The following is a 23,876-nucleotide window of genomic DNA, read 5'->3' as shown; positions in this document are numbered from 1 at the left end:
TGACATCCGACTTCTCAACAGAAACACTTGAGGCCAGAAGGGAATGGCAAAAAATATTCAAAGTAATGCAGAACAAGAACCTACAACCAAGACTACTTTATCCAGCAAGGCTATCATTTAAAATCAAAGGAGAAATAAAAAGCTTCCCAGACAAAAAACAGCTCAAGGAATTCATTACAACCAAACCAATGCTGCAGGAAATGTTAAGGGGCCTGTTGTAAACAGATCAAAGTGGGAAAAGAATATAACAAAAGAGGAATACAGCTTTAAAGAATAAAATGGCAATAAACAACTACATTTGAATAATAACCATAAATGTAAATGGATTAAATGATCCAATCAAAAGACATAGGGTAGCTGCCTGGATAAGAAAACAGGACCCGTACATATGCTGTCTACAAGACACACCTTAGAACAAAAGATGCAAATAGACTGAAGGTAAAAGGATGGAAAAAAACATTTCATGCAAATGGAAATGAAAAAAAAAGCTGGGGTAGAAATACTTATATCAGACAAAATAAACTTTAAAAAAAGGATATAGTAAGAGATAAAGAAGGTCACTACATAATGATAAAGGGAGTAATCCAACAGGAAGATATAACTATTATAAATGTCTATGCACCTAATATAGGAGCACCTAAATATATAAAGCAGACTTTGATGGATTTAAAGGGCGAGATCAACTGCAATACTATAATAGTAGGGGATTTCAATACCCCACTAACATCACTAGATAGATCCTCAAGAAAGAAAATTAGCAAAGAAACAGCAGACTTAAAGGACACACTAGATCAACTCGATTTAATACACATCTTCAGAACCTTTCACACTAAAGCAGCAGAATATACATTCTTTTCAAGTGCTCATGGTACATTCTCTAGGATAGATCCCATGTTAGAATACAAAAGCGGTCTCAACAAATTTTAAGAAGATTGAAATCATATCAAGCACTTTCTCTGATCACAATGGCATGAAACTAGAAATGAACCACAACAGAAAAGCTCAAAAATTCTCAAACACATGGAAACTAAATAGCAGTTTGTCAGATAACGAATAGATTAAGAATGAGATCAAAGAAGAAATAAAAAAATTCCTAAAAAGAATGAAGCTGGGAACATTACAATACCTGACTTTAAACTATATTATAGGGCCACGATAATCAAAACAGCATGGTCTTGGCAGAAAAATAGACACTCAGACCAATGGAACAGAATAGAAAGCCCAGAAATAAAACCACACATATATGGTCAAATAATCTTTGATAAAGGGGCCAACAACACACAATGGAGAAAAGAAAGCCTCTTCAACAAATGGTGTTGGGAAAACTGGAAAGCCACATGCAAAAGAATGAAACTCGACTACAGCCTGTCCCCGTGTACTAAAATTAATTCAAAATGGATCAAAGACCTAAATATAAGACCTGAAACAATAAAGTACATAGAAGAAGACATAGGTACTAAAATCATGGACCTGGGTTTTAAAGAACATTTTATGAACTTGACTCCAATGGCAAGAGAAGTGAAGGCAAAGATAAATGAATGGGACTACATCAGAATAAAAAGTTTTTGCTCAGCAAGAGAAACTGATATAAAAATAAACAGACAGCAACTAAATGGGAAATGATATTTTCAAACACAGCTCAGATAAGGGCCTAATATCCAAAATTTACAAAGAACTCATAAAACTCAACAACAAACAAACAAACAATCAAATAAAAAAATGGGAAGAAGACATGAACAGACACTTCTCCCAGGAAGAGATACAAATGGCCAACAGATATATGAAAAGATGCTCAGCTTCATTAGTTATTAGTGAAATGCAAATCAAAACTACAATGAGATACCACCTCACCCCTGTTAGATTAGCTATTATCAACAAGACGGGTAATAGCAAATGTTGGAGAGGCTGTGGAGAAAAAGGAACCCTCATTCACTGTTGGTGGGAATGTAAAGTAGTACAACCATTATGGAGGAAAGTATGGTGGTTCCTCAAAAAACTGCAAATAGAACTACCTTATGACCCAGCAATCCCTCTACTGGGTATATACCCCAAAACCTCAGAAACATTGATACGTGAAGACACATGTAGCCCCATGTTCATTGCAGCACTGTTCACAGTGGCCAAGACATGGAAACAACCAAAAAGCCCTTCAATAGAAGACTGGATAAAGAAGATGTGGCACATATACACTATGGAATACTACTCAGCCATAAGAAATGATGACATCAGATCATTTACAGCAAAATGGTGGGATCTTGATAACATTATACGGAGTGAAATAAGTAAATCAGAAAAAAACAAGAACTACATGATTCCATACATTGGTGGAACATAAAAATGAGACTAAGAGACATGGACAAGAGTGTGGTGGTTACCAGGGGTGGGGGGAGGGAGGACATGGGAGGGAGGGAGGGAGAGAGTTAGGGGGAGGGGGAGGGGCACAGAGAACTAGATAGAGGGTGGCGGAGGACAATCTCACTTTGGGCGAGGGGTATGCAACATAATTTAATGACAAAATAACCTAGACATGTTTTCTTTGAATATATGTACTCTGATTTATTAATGTCATCCCATTACCATTAATAAAAATTTATTAAAAAAAAAAAATTCCTAGAAACGAATGACAATGAGCATTCAACAACTCAAAATTTCTGGGACACAGCAAAAGCAGTACTAAGAGGGAAGTTCTTAGCACTACGGGCACACCTTAAGAAACTAGAAAAAGCTCAAATAAACAACTTAACCCTGCATCTAAAAGAACTAGAAAAAGAACAAGTAAAGCCCAAATGTAGTAGAAGGAAGGAAATAATAAAGATCAGAGCAGAAATAAATGACATAGAGGCTAAAGAAACAATACAGAGGAACAATGAAACTAGGAGCTGGTTCTTTGAAAAGGTAAACAAGATTGATGAACCATAAACTAGACTCACCAAGAAAAAAAGAGAAAGAACTCAAATAAATAAAATTAGAAATGAGAGTGGAGAAATAACAACTGACACAACAGAAATACAAAATATTGTAAGAAAATACTATGAAGAACTGTATGCCAAAAAACTAGATAACCTAGATGAAATGGACAAATTCCTTGAAACATACAATCCTCCAAAAATCAATCTAGAAGAATCAGAAAACCTAAACAGACCGATTACACCAAATGAAATTGAAACAGTTATCAAAAAACTCCCAACAAAGAAAAGTTCGGGGCCTGATGGCTTCACAACTGAAGTCTACCAAATATTCAAAGAAGAACTAACTCCTATCCTTCTCAAGCTATTTCAAAAAATTCAAGAGGAAAGAAGACTTCTGAGATCCTTTTAGGAGGCGAGCAAAATTCTGACTACAAAACTAGGCAGACAACACAAAGAAAGAAAATTATAGGTCAATATCTCTGATGAATATAGATGCTAAAATACTCAACAAAATATTGGCAAACCGGATCCAACAATATATGGAAAAAATCATACATCATGATCAAGTGGGATTTATTCTGGGGAGGCAAGGCTGGTGCAATATTCGTAAATCAATCAATGTGATTCATCACATAAACAAAAAGAAGGAGAAAAACCACATGATAACTTCAATAGATGCAGAAAAAGCATTTGATCAGCACCCGTTCATGATCAAAACTCTCAGCAAAGAGGGAATACAGGGAACATACCTCAACATGATAAAAGCTATCTATGACAAACCCACAGCCAACATCATACTCAATGAACAAAAATTAAAAGCAATCCCCTTAAGATCAGGAACAAGGCAGGGGTGCCCCTTTCACCACTCTTTTTCAACATAGTCCTGGAAGTCCTAGTCACCACAATCAGACAAGAAGAAGAAATAAAAGGCATTCAAGTTGGAAAAGAAGAAGTAAAACTATCATTATTTGCAGATGATATGATATTGTATATAGAAAACCCTAAAGTCTCAGTCAAAAAACTACTGGACCTGATAAATGAATTCAGCAAAGTGGCAGAATATAAAATCAATACTCAGAAAATCAGAGGCATTTTTATATACCAACAATGAACAGTCAGAAAGAGAAATTAAGGAAACAATCCCCTTCACTATTACAACCAAAAAAATTAAGTACCTAGGAGTAAACTGAACCAAGGAGACTAAAGACTTGTAGACTTGTACTCGGAAAATTATAAAGCATTGATAAAAGAAATCAAGGAAGATACAAACAAGAGGAAGCATATATCGTGTTCATGGTTAGAAAGAATAAACATCATTAAAATGTCTATATTACCCAAAGCAATCTATAAATTCAATGCAATACCAATTAAAATACCAATGACATACTTCAAACATATAGATCACATATTCCAAAAATTTATATGGAACCAAAAAAGAACATGAATAGACTCAGGAATCTTAAAAAAAAGAATAAAGTGGGAGGTATCACACTTCTTGATATCAAGTTATAGTACAAGGCCAGTGTACTCAAAACAGCCTGATACTGGCATAAGAACAGGCATACAGATCAATGGAACAGAACAGAGAACCCAGAAATAAACCCACAGCTCTATGGACAACTGATATTTGGCAAAGGAGGTAAGGAAATACAATGGAGTAAAGACAGTCTCTTTAACAAATGGTGTTGGGAAAATTGGACAGCTACCTGCAAAAAAATGAAACTAGACCACCAGCTTACACCACTCACAAAAATAAACTCAAAATGGATAAAAGACTTAAATGTAAGCCGTGAAACCATAAGCGTCTTAGAAGAAAACATAGGCAGTAAGCTCTCCAACATCTCTCGGAGCAATATATTTGCTGATTGATCTCCAGGGGGAAGTGAAATAAAAGAAAGGATAAACAAATGGGACTATTTCAAACTAAAAAGCTTTTGCACAGCTAAAGATAATAAGAACAGAATAAAAGACAAACTACACAATGGGAGAACATATTTGACAATTCGTCTGATAAGGGATTAATAACCAAAATTTATAAAGAACTTGTAAATCTCAACACCAGGAAGACAAACAATCCAATCAAAAACTGAGAAAAAGAAATGAATAGACACTTCTCCAAAGAGGATATACAGATGGCCAATAGGCATATGAAAAAATTCTCAACATCACTAATCATTAGAGAAATGCAAATTAAAACCACAATGAGATATCACCTCACACCAGCCAGAATGGCGCTCATCAACAAAACATCACAGAATAAGTGCTGGCGAGGATGTGGAGAAAAGGGAACCCTCCTGCACTGCTGGTGGGAATGCGGACTGGTGTAGCCACTGTGTAAAACAGTATGGAGATTCCTCGAAAAATTGAAAATCGAACTGCCTTTTGACCCAGCTATACCACTTTTAGGAATATACCCCAAGAACACCATAGAACAGCTCCAAAAGGAGAAATGCACCCCCATGTTTGTGGCAGCATTGTTCACAATAGTGAAGATCTGGAAACAGCCCAAGTGTCCGTCAGAGGATGAGTGGATTAAAAAGCTTTGGTATGTATATATATATATATATATATATATATATATATATATATATATATACACACACTATGGAATACTACTCAGCCATAAGAAATGATGACATCGGATCATTTACAATAACATGGATGAACCTTGATAACATTATACGGAGTGAAATAAGTAAATCAGAAAAAAACTAAGAACTATATGATTCCATTACATAGATGGGACATAAAAATGAGACTCAGAGACATGAACAAGAATGTGATGGTATTGGGGTTTGGGGGTGTGGGGGATGGGGGGGATGGAGAAGAGGAAGGAGAGAGGGGGTGGGGGAGGGGAGGGGCACAAAGAAAACCAGATAGAAGGTGATGGAAGATAATTTGACTTTGGGTAAAGGGTATACAGCATAATCAAATGTCAAAATAATCTGGAGATGTTTTCTCTCAACATATGTACGCTGATTTATCAATGTCACTGCATTAAATTTAATAAAAAAATGATAAAAAAAAAAAAAAGTAAAAGTGTGGCTCCCAGAAAGAAAAAAAAAATCATTCACTCATGGGTAACCAGGCTTAAGGCAGATAAAGACTAATTGTGAAGGATCTTGAATATAGAGCTGATCAATGTAGATCTTATCAAATGAGCAATGTATCATTATTGACAATTTTAGACAAAGAAATTAGTTAAGAGATTCTATGGCAGTGGCGAATAGGAAAAGATCAGTGTGCCTCAAAGAGACTAGGGATTAAAAGTCCAATGTATTCAAGACTGAAAGTTATAGGAGCTTGGCTTAATATTGAGACAGTGGAAATAAAAAATAAAGAGTTAAACACATTATCAAACAGGAATTCACTAAGTGAATGTGGAGAAAAAAGGACGATGACAACTTGACCATAAAGTGGTGCCAATTTTTTTCAGAAGTGCTTTTATAAAGTTATTTCTCAACAATCACCTTTTTTAAACTATCAAAGTCTATAAACGGCAACTCAAAAATATACTTTCAAAACTATCCTCATGTTATACTTTGCCAACAGGGCATAAAAAGACATTTGTTTTTAGAGCTATATTTGCTGTTGCCATGCATTTAAAGTTCCAAGATAGTGAGAAGTAAGAGAAGAGGAACAAGGACTACCACCATCTTCAGAATGATGCGGTGACAACAATGGTAGGCCTCAGATACACAGTCAGCATTTTCTGTTTCTTTAAAGGAGCTCTACCAAGCACATATAAAAAAACCAGATCTATTCCTATGTCTTTGAAGTTCTTTACTCAAGTAGTACTCTCTCCCTTTCCAGTTCCAAGCAAGTAGTGATCCCATCAACCTCCATTACTCCTTGCATTACCTCATCAGAGCTTCCCCGTTTTCTCAAAGCAGTTTCTCCTACATATGCATGGTAAAGCTCTTTTGGGTTGTCTTACCTCAGGAAAGAAGAGTTGTCCAGTAAAGTTAGCAAAATTGAGTTCTAGATTTTGCCCAATAATTTTCCAGTTAACCGTAACATTTCCTCGACCGGGGGGTGTTCTTATAACATGGAATTGCAAAATTTCTCCTGCAAGTGAAGTATACAGATTGAAAAGTGCTTAATGGAAAATGAATTTAACATATGAATTCAACAAAACCCAAATCCCAAACATGCAACTATTACAGCACCTTTCCAGAACATTACAAAGAAGTTCTGTTTTGAATTTTCTAGAAGCTTTATACATGCTTATTGCTTATTAACACAGGGATCTCACTTCTAAATACTTGTATTTAGTAGAAATTCAGGAAGTTCAATATTTAAAAGTTACAAAAGCACATGCTATAATGGAAAACACGAACGTTTATACACTCCAAACATGCACCAGAACATAAATGTTCTGTACATATAAGAAAGTAATCAAGTCTTCATGGTCAAAAGTCACAACAGCACAGGTGCATTTTCCTCTCCTTTTCAAAAGGACACAGTTCCTTACACTGATATGCAATGTGATTTTACACAATGCATGCATAAAAATGCTTGCAAATACCTGAAAATCACATTTCTTTAAGTTGTAACTTACATATACCATCAATGATTATGTTTTTTAAAAAGAAATACAAAGGAAAGGTGTCACATCTGTACATCAGTCTCTGTAACCACCAAAGTTACAGTTCTCCTTCCTGGGTAATTGAGGTATTTTAGATATTTTCATTCCTGGCTTTTATCCTTATGTAATACTTTATCAAAATGAAGGAAATAGTGATAGGCATTTCTTTCAAACTGCTGAAAGTGAAATGTAAGCTCTATGGCATACTGTTAACAGCCACGTGGCTTGCTGAAAATATGCTCAATTCAAAAAATCCTTGCATGATGATGAATACAGTTAAGGTACACAAATGAACTATAGCACTAAAATAATAATCGCATGACAAAGTAAAATGAAATGATGTTTAAAAGCTTTTAAAGAACATATCATTCAAATTTTATAGCATAGAAGTATATCTGAAATCCATGCATATGCATTAAAAGTATCACTTTTACTTAGCTATCCAAATAAGTATATACATCTGGCACTTTTTAAGTGAGCAGAGTAGAAATAAAACAAAATTTAAATACCCTTTTAACATATTTTTAAACTAGCATATTTTTAAAATTTCTTAAGATAAAACATTAGTATTAGAAAGTTATCATGAATTTAGAAATTATCTTAATTTCAATTACTATAAAACAAAATTTTCATACTAAACTTAAGCACACTTATCTTTAGAACAGTGAATTATTTGGGAAGAGTGAAGAATAGAGAAAGCAAAAGTATCAGAAAGACTTCTGAATAACATTTTCTCCAACATTTCAATGTTCAATGTGTACATTTTTTGTACTTTAATACAAAAACAAAATTTAGTCACCATTCCATTAGTAGACTATATCTTTTTTTTAACATATAGAAACTGCTAGCTAGGAATCAGATTATCAAAAGGTCAGGACATATCTAAAAGACTGATATAACTGTATAATCAGTCTAATCATCAGTGAACCATTTAAAAATTTTTATACTTGTATAACTCATATGAAAAAAATATAGGCACTACTATAAAATCCCGGAGTCTCTCTGTTGCACATCATGCAGCATTTCTCATGTACTGAACAAAAAAAAACTATTACTGAATGACACAGACAGCGCACTAGATCATTAATCTTTTCACCTACAGTGTTGTCTGGTGACACAAATGGAAAGGTTTATAGTCACAGTTATCAAAATTTTAAAATCACACAACCTAGTAGTAAAACCTAATAATATTTCAAAAATAAAATGATGAAAGCTTGATTAGTGCTAAAAATACAATAAAATACAAGTGGCAAGAAAAACAAAATGTAGGTCAATAAGGACCCATGTTGAAGGGGATTTTGCAATCATAATAAATTTTATAAATTATAGTTGCAAGATTTTACAATACCTAGAGATTTGGAAATAAATATACCAGTATAAAGAAAAATAAAAATGAAATGCTACAGAGAAAAAAAGTAAAATTCTCCTAAAAACTTATTATACGTAAAATACTCAAAGTCTAATACTACTTAATATAAGCTTTGAAAATTTAACAAATTACCAAACAAGAAACTTGCAGAAAGTATTGCAGCAACAGTTTGAAGCATGATACACACAAACACATAAATAAAATATACTGCTCACAAAATTAGGGGATATTTCAAAATGAATACAAAGCAATAAAATATCCCCTAATTTTTGTGAGCAGTATATAAACAAAGCATTCCTTGAACACATACTCTGTAAGCCTACTACAAACTATGTCAACAGCATGAATAGTGTAAAAATGTTTCAAATAGTAAAAATGAAGGTATCGATCCTGCCTCTTTAATATAGACTCCCTGGAACCAGTTCCACTTAATATGCCTCCTAGGTAATATTACTAGAATGTTACCCTCCTACCTGGATAAAAAGTCAAAGAACAGTCTTTAAATTTTTTTTTATTTATTCATTTTAGAGAGGAGGGGGGAAGAGAGAGAGAGAGAAGGGGGAGGAGCAGGAAGCATCAACTCCCATATGTGCCTTGACCAGGCAAGCCAGGGTTTTGAACCGGCAACCTCAGTGTTTCCAGGTTGACGCTTTATCCACTGCGCCACCACAGGTCAGGCAAAGAACAATCTTTATAAAAGAAAAAAACTTAAAAACAACAGCTTAGTCTTAAATAATGGGAAGGACAGAAGGTAGATCTGGGAGAGGAAGATGAATTTTTTTAGATAACATTTTATCAGGTACTACACTGCCTTCTAGGTTTAGTCCACAATGGAGGACTAAGACGGGCTTTCACCTACCAAAGAATCTGACTACATTCCTGGAAGACCATCCTGACATAAAATATACAGAGTCCACCAAAAGCTGGTGATACTAGGCCAGTAGTCGGCAAACTCAGTCAGCAGAGCCAAATATCAACAGTACAACGACTGAAATATCTTTTGAGAGCCCAATTTTTTAAACTTAAACTATATAGGTAGGTACACTGTTATAACTTAATTAGGGTAGTCCTAACCTGACCTTTACTAAAAACGTCCTCAATCTGATTGAGCCGCATGTGGCTCGTGAGCCGCGGTCTGCTGACCACTGGTATGCCTACCCTAATATAGATAAGGAATAGGAATATAAAATGCATTTAAACAATGCTGAATATTTTGTACACTTGTTACCAAAACAAACAAGGATTCTTCTCACAAAGGTAAAAAACATTACCTACAACATGTGTAAAAATAATAGAAATCTAAAATAGAAGGAACATGTTAAATATTGTAACAGATACATGTATACACTATATACATGTATTATCTATAGTGATCACCTACAACAGAAAATGATATAAAACAATATAGAAACATGAATAGCATGAAACACAAACTGCCAACATGAACAGTCAAGGAAAAAAAGTTGAGTGCTTTTAATCCAGCTGGCCCTTCATTTTCCCATGTTCTTCATCCTCGGATTCAACCAACCCCAGATCAAAACTACAGAGAGAGAAAGTGACAGGATTCTGTTGGCTTGGAATCACCACCCAGAAAATTCTGACATGTGTACAGTTTTCTTGTTATTATTGCCTAAACAATACAATGTTTACATTGAATTAGGAATTATGGGTAATTTATAGATACATTTAAGTATATGGGAGGATGTACAAGGATTATAAACAAATACTACATTATTTTATGTAAGAGACTTGAACATCTGTGGACTATGATATCTTCAGGGGTCCTAGCACCAAGCCCCATGCATACTGATGGACAACTATATCGCTGTTGTATATTTTTAGGAATCATTTGTTTAAATCTTTGCCTAAAATGATTCATGCTATCTCTGAGAAAAGGAAAATGTTTATATCCATTGAACATGACATGAGATTATGATGCTGCTAAACTGGGTGACTGAGTAAAGCATACAGAGTCATAAAGAAAAGATTTATATATAGTTCGCAACCACAGTAAAAATCTATTGTCCCACATTTCTAAATTCTTCCCATTACATTTGAAAGAAATATTTATCACCAGACATTAGTTCAATTGCCTTAGGACAAAAATGTAAAAATAGGATATTCAACAGCATTCAATATTGTTATACACTAAAGCAACTTTTTCCCATGAATTGAAAATGCATTCTAGAAGTTAAGTAAAGTCCATGTTTTAAATCTAATCACATGAATGAAACTCCAACACCAGGCCAAAGGCAATGTTAACATTGTTAAAATTCCACATAGCATGATTATTTTTACCCCATTTCTTCAGCCATTATCTTTGAAGTACCACCACAAAATTTTCATGAATTCTTTTGGTAAACCTATGCTTGATACTCTTTTCTCTATGCCATTTCACGGAGATATTAAGAATACACACACAAAATAACTAAATTCTTTTTTTTTTTTTTACAGAGACAGAGAGAGAGTCAGAGAGAGGGATAGATAGGGACAGACAGACAGGAACAGAGAGAGATGAGAAGCATCAATCATCAGTTTTTTGTTGCGACACCTTAGTTGTTCATTGATTGCTTTCTCATATGTGCCTTGACCATGGGCCTTCAGCAGATCGAGTAACCCCTTGCTCAAGCCAGCGACCTTAGGTCCAAGATGGTGAGCTATGCTCAAACTAGATGAGCCCACGCTCAAGCTGGCAACCTCAGGGTCTCGAACCTGGGTCCTCCACATCCCAGCCCGACGCTCTATCTACTGCACCACCACCTGGTCAGGCAAAAATAACTAAATTCTTGAAGTACATATAATTTTTTTTTGTTGTGGACCATAAATGGCAAAAAGCCATTTTAGATTCGAGGCTTAGCAAAAGGCTAAGTTCTCCCCCCTCCATCTCCATATTTGGCTATGATGCTGAGTATTTGCACCCACTCTACTTGCTTCCTTGGGTTGCTGGAAGCAATATACATGCCCTTCCTCTGACTCTTTGTTTCAGATGTTGGTAGATTTCACTAATGTATCCTGTTTTTGCCTTGGGAGAGTTCCTGTCTTAGCCTTGGATGTGCAACTTTGTATCAAGGTCCTTGATTTGCATAGATCTATATAATAAAGCAAACTGGGGCTATGGGACACTCGGATACTGCCAGGCATTTTGAAGAGTCCTCCAGGTCCCATCGTTTTTGTTTTGATAAGTGTGTTTCCTTAATTCCGCACCATTATTAGGAGCCACGCTGGTCCACGGCATTTTTTGAAAAAGAAAATTCAGACTCTAGGTAAAGGCTCAGGAATAAAGGGGGGAAAATAAGTAAATGTAGAAGCTCCTCCCAATTTCTGTTTAGGGAAAAAAACAACAACAACAAAAAAACTAGGCCGTACTCATGCAAGCTATAAAAGCAATTCAGTGTTTTGTTTCCTGTACTTAACTCATGCTCATAGATTGATGTGCTAAAGCAGATTGTCAATCTGTAACACATTTGGACCATTTGTTTTAATTACTAATGCTTTTCTTCCTGGAGATATTTAGCTGTTGAAAGCTGACTTCCAGGTTCAGTTCATCCAGGTGGAAGACAGCACAGGTGACCATGTCTGGATGTCCAGCAGGAAAGCCGACTCCCTCAGGCCCCCAAACCGCCCACCCTCACACCACCAGACTATCCTAAGGTGCATTTTCATGCCACTAACTGCTTTACAGTTAAAATACCTTTAAAACGATACTGGGAAAATAAATTCTTTGGTATTCTTTTCCAAAAATAACTCTATCATATTGCTGAAAATCACATACCTCGTCTAGCTCTAAGTCTTCCCTGAAATCTAATCCGTCCCGGACCTGGGTCGTAATTATACCTCCATTTCACTAACACTTGTATTGTCGCCTTCAACACTATTTTCCTTCCCATATTTCTTAAACAAAACAAAAACACATCCAAAATACTCACTTTTAATCCTTTTTCCCCAATTTGTCTCTTCCCCTTGCTCCCGTGGCCGATAAGTACACTATCTGCTAAGGCAGCGCTTCTCAAACTTAACACAGTGAAGAACAAGGTGTTTTTATTTGTGTCTTGTTTTGCTTGCCCTGATCTATTATAGACTAACATTTTTATAAAAGACAATAAAATGAATGACTAGATTAGTTAAATAGCAAAAAGAACACAGATAGAAGCCCATAGATATTGCTTTTGGATATCACAGCAAAATGAAGTTGTTATATGTAAGTTTCTAGCACAGGTTATTTCAGTTTCTGAACTTATCTTGTCACAAACTAGTAGAAACTCTGTAGATGGATACCTGCCGAAACCATACTTTGAGAAGCACTGCCTAAAAGCCTCCATATCCTTTGATCAGCCTTGAATATTTGCTTCCCATCCCAAGTCCTCCTTCAAAAACTCCTTTATAGTTACTACTGTCTACTCCAGAGCTCTTGGAAATCTAATCTCATTTGTTGTCCTGTTAGTATGGGATCCAGGTGGCTCCTGGTAAGAGGGAAAACACACTCTTACATTGGTCTCTTCCACCCCTTTGGTGGAACCTTCTCTCAGACCTTTCTCCTTCCCTAGCCCCTTCCTCTGGCACTGCACATGGCTTTATCTTTGACAACTTGCTTTTCTTCAACTATCCACAAAGATTTTATTAATTTTTATGATTTCCACTATTACCTCTAAATATCCAATTTTCATTTATAACCTAGATAGAGTCAGGTTCTCTCACTAATTTCCTTCTCTCACAGAGATATTTTTACTCAAATTCATTATTCTTTTAACTCAAACCACTTGAAATATTTATCCAAAATTCCTACATTGTCAAGTTCTGCAGCAGATTTAAGTTCAAGCAAAACAAAGTCTCTTCTCAAAAACTTCCTTGTAGCAGGACCTCTGGATTAAGATAGCAGTGGGGGCCCTGGCCGGTTGGCTCAGTGGTAGAGCGTCGGCCTGGCGTGCAGGGGACCCGGGTTCGATTCCCGGCCAGGGCACATAGGAGGGGCGCCCATCTGCTTCTCCACCTCTCCCCCTCTCCTTCCTCTCTGTCTCTCTCTTCCCCTCCCGCAGCCGGGGCTCCATTGGAGCGGAGATGGCCTGGGCGTTGGGGATGGCTCCTTGGCCTCTGCCCCAGGCACTAGAGTGGCTCTGGTCTCGGCAGAGCGACGCCCCGGAGGGGCAGAACATCGCCCCCTGGTGGGCAGAGCATCGCCCCTGGTGGGCGTGCCGGGTGAATCCCGGTCGGGCGCATGCGGGAGTCTGTCTGGCTGTCTCTCCCCGTTTCCAGCTTCAGAAAAATACAAAAAAAAAAAAAAAAAAGATAGCAGTGGGTTTAAACTCTATCATGAATAACTGTGCTATTTAGTCTTTCTAAAATTCAGTTTCTTTTTGTGAAAATCTGGTGTATACTATTACACCTATTATATAATTAAGTGAAATAATTAATGTGAAATATGTGGCACGCAAAAAATACTTAATATTATTGTTGTTGTTATCATTTTAAAGATAACTTCTCCTACAGTGAAGTTCTATTTGTATTATATTAGAAAAAAGTTTTTGATGACCGGTCAATTGAACTTACGGCAATTTGCTAATCACTTTCACTCACTATTGCTCTAACAACATGAGCTTAGACCATTAATACAAGGAAATCACTAAGACACTTGCATTGATAAATTAAACCTGCAAGTCAGGAGTAGAGGAAGGTGAAAGGTAATACACACTAAATTACACTTAGTTCCCAGCACAGCAACTAGCTGTATGGCCTTGTCAAATCAGTTTTCTCGTCTGTAAAATAAAAGTCCAAATGCATGATCAATATCCTTTCCATTTTTTAACTCAAGGTACAGTGTTTTTTTTTTTATTTCTAAATACACACTATAGTGAAACATAGACTATAAACAGCAGTTTTATCTCAATCAAGCTTATTCAAAGAAACAAACACATTGCCATAATCTTTTAAACAAAACAACAGCCTTTACAGGGTGGGGTAAAATAGGCTTATAGTTGTTCATATGGAAAATAATACAATAATAAATAACGATACAAGAATAAACTCTGGGTTTCACAAACTCAAAACTGTAAACCTACTTTTGCCCCTCCCTGTATATGCAACACCTTACATACAATGTAAAATACAAAATGAGAATTAAATAAAATTGTTTAAGGAAGAAATGGACATTTTATAATTTTTTTCTACTTTGGCACTTTTTTCATGAAATATATAAACACAATATAAAATCCAGGCTAAAATATTCACTGATTACAAACCACTATTTGTCTTTAACAGGAAGCCTGGGTTTCACTGTTTAATATAAGCAGCTACCGTTGAGCATATATACACTTGCCAGGACCTGTGCTAAGCACTTCAGACTCATTAGTTTACCTAATCCTCACAAAGACACCTAGGAAGTAATATCTGCCATTATTTAACAGACAAGAAGGCTGAGCATCCCAGGTCTGACTACCTTCCTTACAGCCACTCCGGGGGGGAGTGCACGCTAGAACACTATACCAGTCTGCAAGGCTCCTACACGTATTACACAGTTCACTGTATATCTCTCTCCCCAATGAGTTCCACGCATATTAGCATACACAGCCCTACAAAGTCATAAAAAGATTAAAAAATCAAAAACTTTAAAAACTAAACAAAAATAACATCCATAGAAAAGAGAATGAATGTGCTCATCAAAAATAGGAACCCAGCCCTGGCCGGTTGGCTCAGCGGTAGAGCGTCGGCCTAGCGTGCGGAGGACCCGGGTTCGATTCCCGGCCAGGGCACACAGGAGAAGCGCCCATTTGCTTCTCCACACCTCCGCCGCGCTTTCCTCTCTGTCTCTCTCTTCCCCTCCCACAGCCAAGGCTCCATTGGAGCAAAGATAGCCCGGGCGCTGGGGATGGCTCTGTGGCCTCTGCCTCAGGTGCTAGAGTGGCTCTGGTCGCAACATGGCGACGCCCAGGATGGGCAGAGCATCGCCCCCTGGTGGGCAGAGCATCGCCCCTGGTGGGCGTGCCGGGTGGATCCTGGTCGGGCGCATGCGGGAGTCTGTCTGACTGTCTCTCCCTGTTTCCAGCTTCAGAAAAATGGGAAAAAAAAAAAAAAATAGGAACCCACCTTCATGACCTATGACAGATCTGGAAGCTGTCTGAAAGCTAACAATTCCCGCCACGTTGTCATTGGCCAGAATGTTCACTGTCACAGTGTCGGAGCTGGGCAGGATTCTACTTCCACCTTCAGTGTACACCAAACTAACAACGATGCTTTCGTCATCTTCTGGCTCAGAATCATCCAAAATAGCTAAAATGGCTATCTTTTTGGTTTCACCTATAAAGAAAAAAATTAATGGGAATTAGAAGCAATGTAGCAAAATCACCAACCAACATCACAAGGAATTGACAAAGGCTCAGAATCACTTTGATTTTAAAAAGTTAAGTAAAAATATGTAAGTGAATTATAATAAGTTTAATATTAATATGAGGAATATTAGCGCCACTATAAGGAAACATGTTATTTCATCTTTTCATATATAAAACACTGTAAAAGTCTGTTACTATAGACAGATCGTGGAAAAGGACATTTTGAATCATGGAAAATTAAAGAATCAGATTATTTCAAAGAATCACGGTTTCCTTCCTGGTCTTTACCCTGGAACAGTGATTTTCAACTGGTGTGCTACAGTACACTAGTGTGGCCCAAGAATTTTTTAAATGTACAATACTTGACTCTTTAGCTAGGGGCACTGACCTCTTTTCCTTTAGATTGTCAAAAAAATAACAGCCAACACAACAACCAAGCATTGTGAATGAATCAAAATTACATCTACCTTTGTTTGTCAGATGGGCAAAAAATATATTTTTTGGTGTGGAACAGAATTTTATAATTCATTTATGTCAGATAGAGAAGGTGGAAAATCACTGGCCTAGAACAACAGCCTAGCTAGGGAAAGAGCTTCTAAAGCCCCTTCTTTAGAAAGAGCACCCTCTGATAACGGACTCTCATTCCCATTCTGGCATTACTGTAAATAATATTCATGAGGCACTCATGGCAATACCTCCCTGAAAGGAAGCTTAGGCACAAGTGGCCAAAATGGGAAACAACTGGCAAATTCTGAGCGAACCAGCCTGAATGAAATGAAATGATTCTTTGGGTAACTGGATAAGATGACAGCAACAGATACCAGTTTCCAGGATGTAGGCCAATGAAGGAAGGAGGCAGAAGAGCAACTCAAAGGCTGAGTGACAGTGACAGGGCTAATCAATCTACTTTTCAATTCGGTCTAGGACCCCAGTAGTCCATAGGGCACCCCCTACTAACACCCCTGAAACCAACAATGCTTCTGCTCTTTAGCCTATACTTTCTCCCATCTAATTCTTTGCCACTTTCTGAAAAGAAGATGAAACAGTGAGAAAACAAAAGGCAGTAAAAGGAGAAAAGGGATACGAATGCATGCTCTTCTCTCTTGTGCCCCTGGTGCAGGTCCTCAGTTCACAGCACCAAAACCTGCTCAAAAGACTACAGATGATTTATGAATCTAGGTTAGCTATGCAGTCCATTTTATGTGGTGCTGAAGTTACAATTCGAAGTAATACTAATTCATATAATGTTATTACTTTATATGAAAACTTGGAAGTTACTAAAGCCACTGGAATATCTAACTTTAAATTTTCATTTTCACACCCTCCTCATTGGATTTTCATGATTTCCTGTGAAATAAGGAGAAAAGTTACCAATTACCAACCTGCACCCTCCTGCTCCATCAGGCATGTCATATTCCATTGTTCCCTAAGTCATTTAATAGAAATAACCATTATAGGAGACTTGATTTGGGGTGGTGAACACACAATACAATATACAAATGATGTATTATAGAATTGTACACTTGAAATCTATATAATTTTATTAACCAATGTCACCCCAATAAATGCAATAAGTTTTTTAAAAGTAATGTTTTATACTATTTTAAAAATTTACTCTAAATCATATGCTGATTGTTTCAAAAAGTATAGGATAGCCTGGGCTGGTTAGCTCAGTTGGTTAGTGTCATCCCAATAGAACAAGGCTGTAGGTTTGACCCCTGGTCAGGGCACATACAAGAATCAACTAATACATGTATAAATTAAGTGAAATTGATATTTTTCTCTCCCTTCCTCTCTCTAAAATCAATAAAAATAAATAAAAATTTCAAAAAGTATACAAGAGTATGCATCATGACCCCCAATTACTGTTTCCAAAAAGTTAAACAATAAAAAGTGCAGTGAACTGCTCTAAACATGTAATTGTGAATGTTTATTTCCTTCATTTTTCTGTATACAGTGATGTTTTTATGAGTACTCATCATTTTTTATTGGCTTTATTAGGATGGCACTAGTTAACATAATTATACAGGTTTCAGATGCCAAATTCTGTAACACATCTCTGTACACGGTATTGTGTTCACCACTCCTCCTCAGTCAAGTCTTCGTCCTTCACCATTTGTGTCCATAGCCTCCTCTCCCTCCTCCTCCCAACAATCAGCACACCGCTGTCTGTGTCTGAGTTTCTTCCTCTGTCCTTTTCTGCTCTCGCCCTCCATCTCCCTCACCCAGTCCCCGTTTCCTCACAGCTGTCAGCATGTATGAGTCTGTCTCTATTTTGCTAGTTTACTTTGTTCATTAGATTCCATATATGAGTAAAATCATATGATACCTGTCTTTCTCTGACTAGTTTCACACCACTTTTTCAATCAGAAAAATACTGTATTAAAAAAACCATATGGAATCTTCAATTGCCCAAATCAGAATTTAAACACTGATCTCAGAAAAATACATTTTCAAATGTTTACAAACTATTTTAAACATAAAAACTTTTCAAATTTTTCAATAATAGATGATTCAAACAGCCTTGAAAATGAATCAGTGAATCTGACCCTAATTCTAAGTTATTGTCCAAGTTACCAATAATTATATTGCTCATGAAAATTTACAATAATGATCCCATCCAAGTCTAAGAATAATATCAAATTGATCTGTCATTTGGCCTAATTATAAATGAAGTCACCAAACTTCATACTATTTATACTTATAAATTACTTTCATTGAAGATTTATCGTAATACGTCTAAGGCATAATCAAGTCTCCCAGTTAATACTCACTTAGAGAAAACAGTACTTCTTAGCCACATCCTTCATTGTATATACATAGCTCATTCTTATAATTTCCCTTACAAAATTAGAGCTTTCCTTAGACTTGCCTCTTTGTTTACTTACCTATATCACATATAAAAGGATAAAATTCACACTCCCTAAAACCTGTTTGTGTTTAATAAATAAGTGGACAGATAGGATGTAGGGCCATGTCAGTCTACATAGATGTCAACCATTTAACTTCTATTTTTTCAAAATCATACTGCACTTTTACATATCAGCAAGAATGTATATAGTAAGAACTCTTATGAACATAATCATAAAAATAGAATATGATGACTTTTCCAAGACGAACTAAAATCCATTTAGAACCTTCACTCACCTTCAGCAAAAGTCAGAATGTCTCCAGAACCTATAAAATCTAAACCTTCAGTAGCGGTTCCATCAACAACACGCCATTCGACTGTCACCTGACCTAAGCTGCCCCCCGTCCTGTGGATCAGCAGCTCCACTGTGGTTTGAGGCTGCTCCTGGACCTCAACATACAAGCCATCTTCTGAGGTATTGGGGCTAATACTGTAGATCACAAACACTCCAAAGGCATCACCATTTAATGCTATGACAACAGTAGAAGTGTTTGGCTGTCCTATGATTGGCTGGTTTTCAAAACTGGCTGTAATGTTCATGAGGTGAACTTCAAGGAGAGAAATTAGGAGACTCTCATCCATCTCAGGGAAATCATCTGGAAGAATAGAAACTGTGAGATTCGCAAATTCATCACCTTCCAGCATTATGGCCCACTGCCTTGTGACAGGCTCATAGTCACTACCAGCCACAGCCTGACTGCTATAAAGAGATGCTACCCTTGTCAGGTTTTTCCTGTAGGTCCAGAAGTCTGAGTGGTTACCAGCTGGACTGATCCACGATGTCATCCAAAAACACTGGGGGCCCTCAGAAGCACTGAAAAATGAAAATGCTGAGCACGCGTGTTCTCTGAGGCACAAAGTGGCACAAGTGTACTGGGGTTCCCCCACGGCAGAGACATTCACCCAAGTTCTCCAAAGCGAGTCAGGCACCCCTTGAATTGGTGACTCATAGTAGGACAGTAAATCTTGACCTTCCTCAACTGCAACAGCCACTACATCAATATCGGAAGTATCGTAGAACAACAAGAGCTGCCCAAAGCGCCCTCCGCTAAAATGTGGAGTGAAATTGAAAGACAGGTTAAACATTCAAAGCAATCTGTGGATTACACATAGAGAAGAGATATGCTAATTACAGCTGTCACTATTTCAGTGTATAATGTAAAACACAACCACATTTCTTATTACATTTGTCTTTCAATGTTTTAATTTCTCATGTATGTAAATCTTGGTAGTTTTTAATCAATACTTTATTTTTACCAAGCTATGAAAATATCTTTCAATATATGTAAATCATATCCACTTTAAAGTTATCAAACAGAAATAGAAAATTAGCTTTCATTACTAGATGTTGCTGGAACAAATTAACAATGATAATAGCATGAGTACATTTTGCGGAAATAAAATTGTTTGCCATAAAGTCCCCAAACCCTGTATTTTCTATTTCTAAAGGAATTCAGTGAACTGTATACTGCCTCACAAAGGAAATACAGAAAAAGTAGGACCTAAAAATTAACCACTTTAGCATATGAATATTCTTTAATTTAGAAGCTAATTGTATCTAAATTCTAATGCGAGTCACAGATTAAAGTAACAAGTGTCTGGAGTTAGAAAGCCCAATGATGTATAATTCATCTCACTAATAATAGATATGATAAATATAATGAGCTCTTTATATTAATAGGTATAAATCATTTAACTAAATAATTTACATTATATAAAAAACAATCAGACCTAAATTATTTAAATAAACAAAAGTGACTCTCCCACCGCCCCACAATTCCCATCACCCCCACAGATGCAAGCAGCCATCTCATATACCTTCTCCTGACAGTTACGTTAGCACAGGAACTTCTCTCCAGAGGCTCTTGCACTCGATAAACCGACTGAACAAACGCTACTGTACCATAAGGATTGTCATTGGCAGGGATAATGACATTTGACATTCGATCTAACCCAATAGTACCTCCACCAGAGGCATCAGTTAGTTGCACTTGTATAACCTAAAAATACAGTGAAAACATCCTTAACAGAATCCCAGTTCTGAAATCAGAATAAGAGTGATGCAGGGGGAAAAAAATTAAACATTTTCATACAAGTATAAGAACAAAATGTATTATGACTCAAAAAAATTCTCCCATTACAGTTACAAACCCCAACATGTAATGGAATAATCTATCATAAACTTTAAATAATAGAGCACGATTATACATTCAAAAATAGGCTATTTAAGTCCTTAATATGATAATACTGTGAATCAAATTTAAGATCCTAGTTTATGTTTACCACTTCAATAAAATACTTTTATGTCCTATATCATTTTTTTGTATTTAGGGAAAATACTGCATATGTTTTATGAACTTAATATATTATGCTTTATTCCCCACGTTCTCTTAAATAGCAATACTCTGACAAAATTTAAAACCTAAAGTTAGAGAAAAGGAAAGAGAAATGTTTCACAGGTATTAACTAGCATCTAATATTTTAGAAGTATATAATGATATAATTAGCATTCAAATGAAATTTTATGAATTTCACTTCTATGAAAATTTCTATGAAAAAAGTAAACGCTATTAAGTATAATTTTATGAGATCTAGGCTTTAATAATACTTGAATTTTATGCAATACAACTATCTTCAGCCAATATATGTTATTGATGCATCAACTTTTCCACTGAGACTCTATTTATATTTGCTACCTTGCTAATTCTTCATGAAAAATAAGTATCAGGCAGCTATCAAGTGTGGTATTTGTCACATAGCAAATTCTCAAAAGTTAAAGAATAAATGAATGAATGAGTGAAAAATCAAAATCTAATTTAAGACTGGCCCATCTTCAAGGCCAAAGGAAATACAGATATAAATAAATAATTTATATAAAATAATATAACAAAAATTATGATAGATGTGTATGTATTTAATCATGTAACAAAATGTTGAAACTACAATTGTATAAAAAAAATCTTATACTAGTAAACTGGTATGTGTACAAGAACTGTATCTTAAATATTCTTGTTTCTATAAGGATCATTTTCACACTTCCATAATTTGAACATTCTTGCAAAAATAATTATTTGACATCCTCTATAAATGTCACAATAGCCATCTGTTCTAGTCACTATAAGACAAGGCAAGATTTAGTGTCATTCTATTCTAGCCATTCCTCTCACCTCTTCAATTTCCGGAACGTCGTCAGCCAGGACCTCTAACAACAAGGTTTGAATGGTTTCCCCAGGGGCAAAGGTCACATTACCTGAGACAACTCGCAGGTCACCAGTAGCAAGCTGTCCATTAATGGTGGCAACCCACTGAACAGTAACATTGCCGAGTGTCCCAGAATTTCGAATTATTGGCAGGTTTACCTTCACTGAGTTAAACTCAGGTTCCTCGACAATAAGTTTAGTAATCTGAAAACCTGAGGGGCAGAGCAGAGTTAACTTCAGATACAAAATGAAACGGAGACAACACAGATCTAACCCACTGCCATCCTACAGTGGTTAGATCTCTTTTCCCCGTCAGTAACCTAAGGAAATAAACCCCATTACATCAGAGTAACATGCTGTGGTACAAAGCGCTCAGGCCTGTCAAAGGTCTACATTATTTTTCAGCAGGATAGAAGCAGAAATCACAAATGCAAGTGCCCACATCGGTCGGGCATATACTAGTCATGAGCGCAGCGGGACTCGAGAGTTCTGTGGCTAACTGCAAAGAGCAGCCTAGTCCAAAGGGACAGCTGCTAGCAGTTCCCATGACTGATGCTATACAGAAGAGGTCGAGCTAGCCAGCCTTCCTACTTAATGAGATAGCCCACATATCCACATTTTTGTATAAATTTCTGTAAACAAAGAATTGTCTAAGGTTCACAAAACATTTAGGAGCCAGATATGACTTAAAATCCTAAAAGATTGTGACTTTCATATTTATGTAAGGTTGATTTTTTTAATAACTGTTAACCATGGCCAGTTACTATACACAGACGCTGTATATATCAGTAATCACACGTTAAAAAGAAAACAGGATCAAGTCAACACTGTGTCTCTAAAAATAAAGAAATGTATGCTCTATGAAGACAAATAAAAAAAAAGATACAAACTAATCTGTTTACCAAATAATCCATAGGGGTCATCAGAGGCCTCAATAATAATGATTGCCTCTGTTAACGCCCCTAGTCTGGCTCCTCCTGTTGTTTCATTCAGTAGTTGCACAAGAAAAGATTCTTCCAGCTCCGGGTAAATGTCATTAATGATATATATTGGCACAGCTTTACTGGTTTCCCCTTCTAGCAAGACTACATCTGAGGAAGCTATACTATAATCTTCACCTACAGAGACAAAAAGCAAAATGTTAAGAAATTCCAAAATACAGTAAACATGCCATATACTAGAAATTCCAAAATACAGTAAACACGCCATATACTAGGAAACACTATGATGTATCAAATTCTATAGATATACTTGCAAAGGCATTTTTGAGAATACTTACTACATTTATTCTAAACAAGACTTTTTACCTCTCTTGCTACAAAACAATTGTGTTTGATATCACAAAAACAATGAAAAATCCTTCCTAACGGTATTCGAGTTCATTCACTGATTTTTAGAAGTATACATCATTTGTTCTATTTGCCATATACATATATAGATGATACACGGGTATAGATATAGATACAGATACAGACACAGAGTCATTCATTTCCACAGGATTGCCCCTTATCTACAAAAGAAAAAAATGTGTACAATATTTTTAAAAAAGAACAACTCACTCACTGGGGAGATAAACTATA

The 23,876-nt window shown here is 36.2% G+C and overlaps 1 protein-coding gene across 1 annotated transcript in view; it reads right to left on the bottom strand.

Moving 5' to 3' along the window:
• The window catches only part of ADGRV1 (adhesion G protein-coupled receptor V1), a 729,252-nt gene that overhangs the window by 562,188 nt on the left and 143,188 nt on the right, over positions 1-23,876 (bottom strand). Inside the window, exons 30-35 of the mRNA XM_066273806.1 lie at positions 23,199-23,414; positions 22,264-22,508; positions 20,915-21,096; positions 19,333-20,144; positions 15,944-16,153; positions 6,847-6,977 (exon numbers count right to left, since the gene is read on the bottom strand). Coding sequence (XP_066129903.1) covers positions 6,847-6,977; positions 15,944-16,153; positions 19,333-20,144; positions 20,915-21,096; positions 22,264-22,508; positions 23,199-23,414 — 1,796 coding nt within the window. The remainder of the gene's footprint in view (positions 1-6,846; positions 6,978-15,943; positions 16,154-19,332; positions 20,145-20,914; positions 21,097-22,263; positions 22,509-23,198; positions 23,415-23,876) is intronic.

This window comes from Saccopteryx bilineata, chromosome 4, assembly GCF_036850765.1.
Source record: "Saccopteryx bilineata isolate mSacBil1 chromosome 4, mSacBil1_pri_phased_curated, whole genome shotgun sequence".
Classification (NCBI taxonomy): Eukaryota; Metazoa; Chordata; class Mammalia; order Chiroptera; family Emballonuridae; genus Saccopteryx; species Saccopteryx bilineata.
Note: the sequence above shows the minus strand (reverse complement) of the source record. Positions and strands in the feature narration are given on the sequence as shown.